This window comes from Aplysia californica, unplaced genomic scaffold (genome assembly GCF_000002075.1).
Source record: "Aplysia californica isolate F4 #8 unplaced genomic scaffold, AplCal3.0 scaffold00572, whole genome shotgun sequence".
NCBI lineage: Eukaryota > Metazoa > Mollusca > Gastropoda > Aplysiida > Aplysiidae > Aplysia > Aplysia californica.
Genome location: NW_004797842.1, coordinates 486,934 through 490,067, shown reverse-complemented (window position 1 = coordinate 490,067; position 3,134 = coordinate 486,934). Strand labels below are relative to the sequence as shown.

Sequence of the window (3,134 nt, the reverse complement as noted above, 5' to 3'; positions counted from 1 at the left end):
CTCTCTCTCTCTCTCTCTCTCTCTCTCTCTCTCTCTCTCTCTCTCTCTCTCGGATGTGCGGGAATGGTGATATTCTGAGATGTACCCTAACGACTATATCCCTTCTGTTTGCAGGAAATGTCAGCTTATCATCTCATGAGACAGAGGCAGACTGACTGTGAACAATGTGCAAAGTTTTACCCTGGATTTGTGACAGATTTTGACTCTAGTTTTGTTACAATGATTGTCAAAACGATCTTATCAGAGACATTTATTCTGTAAACGAAATCCTATTTTCACCTCCCTGTTAATGAGACACAAACAATGGATTCTCTTCGCGGATCGTAAAACCATTTTGGAAATTGCAGTAATCTGTAACAAAGATCGTGTTACAACAAGATAGTTCACTCCTCTCATTGAGCCAATTTAAAAAAGTGTCCTCAAAATTCGATAGCGCCCTCTTCGAAAAATTGCGGACTTGGCGAACAGAGTTACTCTACTAGTGTGAAAAACAATAAAAGTGAAACTAACAAACTGTGCTATTCCTATTCTTCGTCTAAAGAAACGAAAGAGAGCTTCAAAACAAAGACTGCAGCGCCATTCTGAACCAATGCGCGGAATTCCGGGGACAATCTTTGATTGTAGTAAGCTATAAATATAAGGTAATTAATCGAATCATTGGAGGGGGGTGAAAAAAATTCGCGTTCGAACCGAGGCTCGAACCCGGACTTTCCGCTTCAGAGACGAGCGCACTAACTGCTCTGTCACCGCACCCATGGAGTAAGTAAGTAAGTAAGCAAGCAAGCAAGCAAGCAAGCAAGCAAGCAAGCAAGCAAGCAAGCAAGAAAGTAAGTAAGTAAGTAAGTAAGTAAGTAAGTAAGTAAGTAAGTAAGTAAGTAAGCAAGTAAGTAAGTATGTAAGTAAGTAAGTAAGTAAGTAAGTAAGTAAGTCGATAAGGTCGTTCAACCCATACATACCAGCCGCCACTAAAGAGAAACAGTAAGAGCACACCACGCCACAACAAAGCCCTGATCTAACCTGCCACTGGCGTCTGATTACACGAAATTACAGGTTGCCTTGTTCTTCTTCTCTTTCGTCTCTAAGTACCAGATCTGAAACAGACATCAGCGATCACGGTTCGCCGAGCATTTCTCCACTTGATTGCCCTCCGAAAACCTTTCATCTTCTGCGCTTTTCCCGTCACCAACCTGCTAGAGTTTTCTAAGTACGACTGTGGGTGATTGGCGGGTGCTCTGGTGTGGTTTGCTCCTTCTTTCCTACCAAACATCTATCGTCCTTGTCCCCCCCTCCTTCTTTTTTGTGTTTGTTTCTCTCTTGTAACACCTCTAATCTTCGGCACTTATATGACCTTATTGTGTTGCAAGTGCTTATTTCTTCGATTCATTTTATTACAAGCGCCAGATTTCATCACGATGCTTCACTTAATAACTGACTGTGCAACATTCACAGTCGTTTATCAAACTTAACCGATATTTTCTTAACCCTTCATCACGGCTGATAAGAACCTAGTTAAATTCTTCGCCATATCGACAGGCCGAAGGGCTAGAACCCAGATGGCCGCTGGTTAGTTTTAGTTTTAGTAGAGGTTTTACGGCGCTCGCAATTGCATAAGGTCATATGAGCGCCAGAAGATTAGAGGTGTTACAAGAGAGTAACAAACATAAACAAGAAAAAGGGGAGATAAGGACGATAGATGTTTGATAGGAAAGCAGAAGCAAACCAAACCAGAGCACCTGCCAACCACCCAGACGGCCGCTGAATCGGAAAAGCAAAGTAAAGTAAGTTAACCCTTCATAGATTTAATAGAAAAAAAGAAGTTTTAAGCAGGGAAAAAAGGCACTCACCTGTATGTAGTATTTCCCTCTCTGGTAGGCTTGCAGCATGAGAAAGGCGTAGTCCAGATTCTGCTTGGTACGCCATCTGGGACAGGAGAAATAACAAGTTGTATTGGGTTCAAATATTCGTGGCGAAACGTTTGGTTAATAAATATCTCCTTAACTATCGAACCTAGATTCTCCAACATTTGCACGACGACTTATATCAATTCGTCTTATCAGATTATTATTTTTTAAAACACCTGCACACCGTTTTCTAGAAATTTCCTACATAAATACTCATGAAAAATCCCAGTCGATGGTTTTTGCAGATTTTAAAACGTTTACAGATCGGGCAATATCGCTTTTTAAAGCTAGCCCGTAATTTTTTTGTGCTAAACGCAACTCTATGTTCATTGAACGCATGTTTTGAGGACATTTAAGTGCAAAAAATAGGTTGATTATAAAAATCAATTTCTTGCAGGCTAACAAGTTTTGCCACTAAAAAGTATCGTTTCGGAGCTGCGGTGTAGGTCACATGCGTACGCAAAATGTGTGTGAGAAGCGGGAAGTGCTGTGAACAACATCATTTCCCGCCTGACGGAGATTTATAGTATTTTATATAAATTTATAAAGAAAATTGTTGTGGAAAAATATGAATGCGTTAAAACATTTCTAAACCCTTCAACATTCTTTCAGTCTTTTAAAAATTCTTGCTTTTTTTATATTTATGCCATCCGTTTCCGTGCTTTCTTCTTTTCCCCCTTTTTCATCTCTATTGAATAAGTCCACGCCACGTCAACATTTTGTGTTACTGCAAGATAATAATAACAATAATAATAACAATAATAATGATGATGATGCTTATAAAAATAATGATAACGATAATAACAACAATAATAATTAAGCAATCTTCATAGAGCGCTTCATCCCAAGTCAACATTTTTTGTTACTGCTAGATAATAATAATGATAATAATAATAATGATAATAGTAATGATAATAATGATAATGATAATACGATGATATATCTTGGTTCGATATCCTATTCTGTTTCGTTTTGTGTGTTTTTGGTGAGACACCTAGGTCGTTGAGGCGACATGTATGCTTGTGTGGCTGTGAAATCAATGCAGTGGGTGTCAAACTGACGCAAAAATCGTTTAGCAGAAGAAAACGTGGAGGACAAAACAGATTCGGGATGAACCAGATTGTGTTTGTGAGTGCGTGTGTGTGTAAGCTGTAGTGTGTGTGTGTGTGTGTATGTGTGTGTGTGTGTGTGGAAGGGATGTGTGTGTGTGTGTGTGTGTGTGTGTGTGTGTGT

At 39.4% G+C, this 3,134-nt stretch overlaps 1 protein-coding gene across 1 annotated transcript in view; it reads right to left on the bottom strand.

Moving 5' to 3' along the window:
• Positions 1-1,844: 1,844 nt before the first annotated feature.
• LOC101852875 (alpha-1,3-mannosyl-glycoprotein 4-beta-N-acetylglucosaminyltransferase A) overlaps positions 1,845-3,134 on the bottom strand; it is a gene marked incomplete at its 3' end in the record, with an annotated part of 46,173 nt that continues 44,883 nt past the window's right edge. Inside the window, 1 exon segment of the mRNA XM_035972068.1 lies at positions 1,845-1,920. Coding sequence (XP_035827961.1) covers positions 1,845-1,920 — 76 coding nt within the window.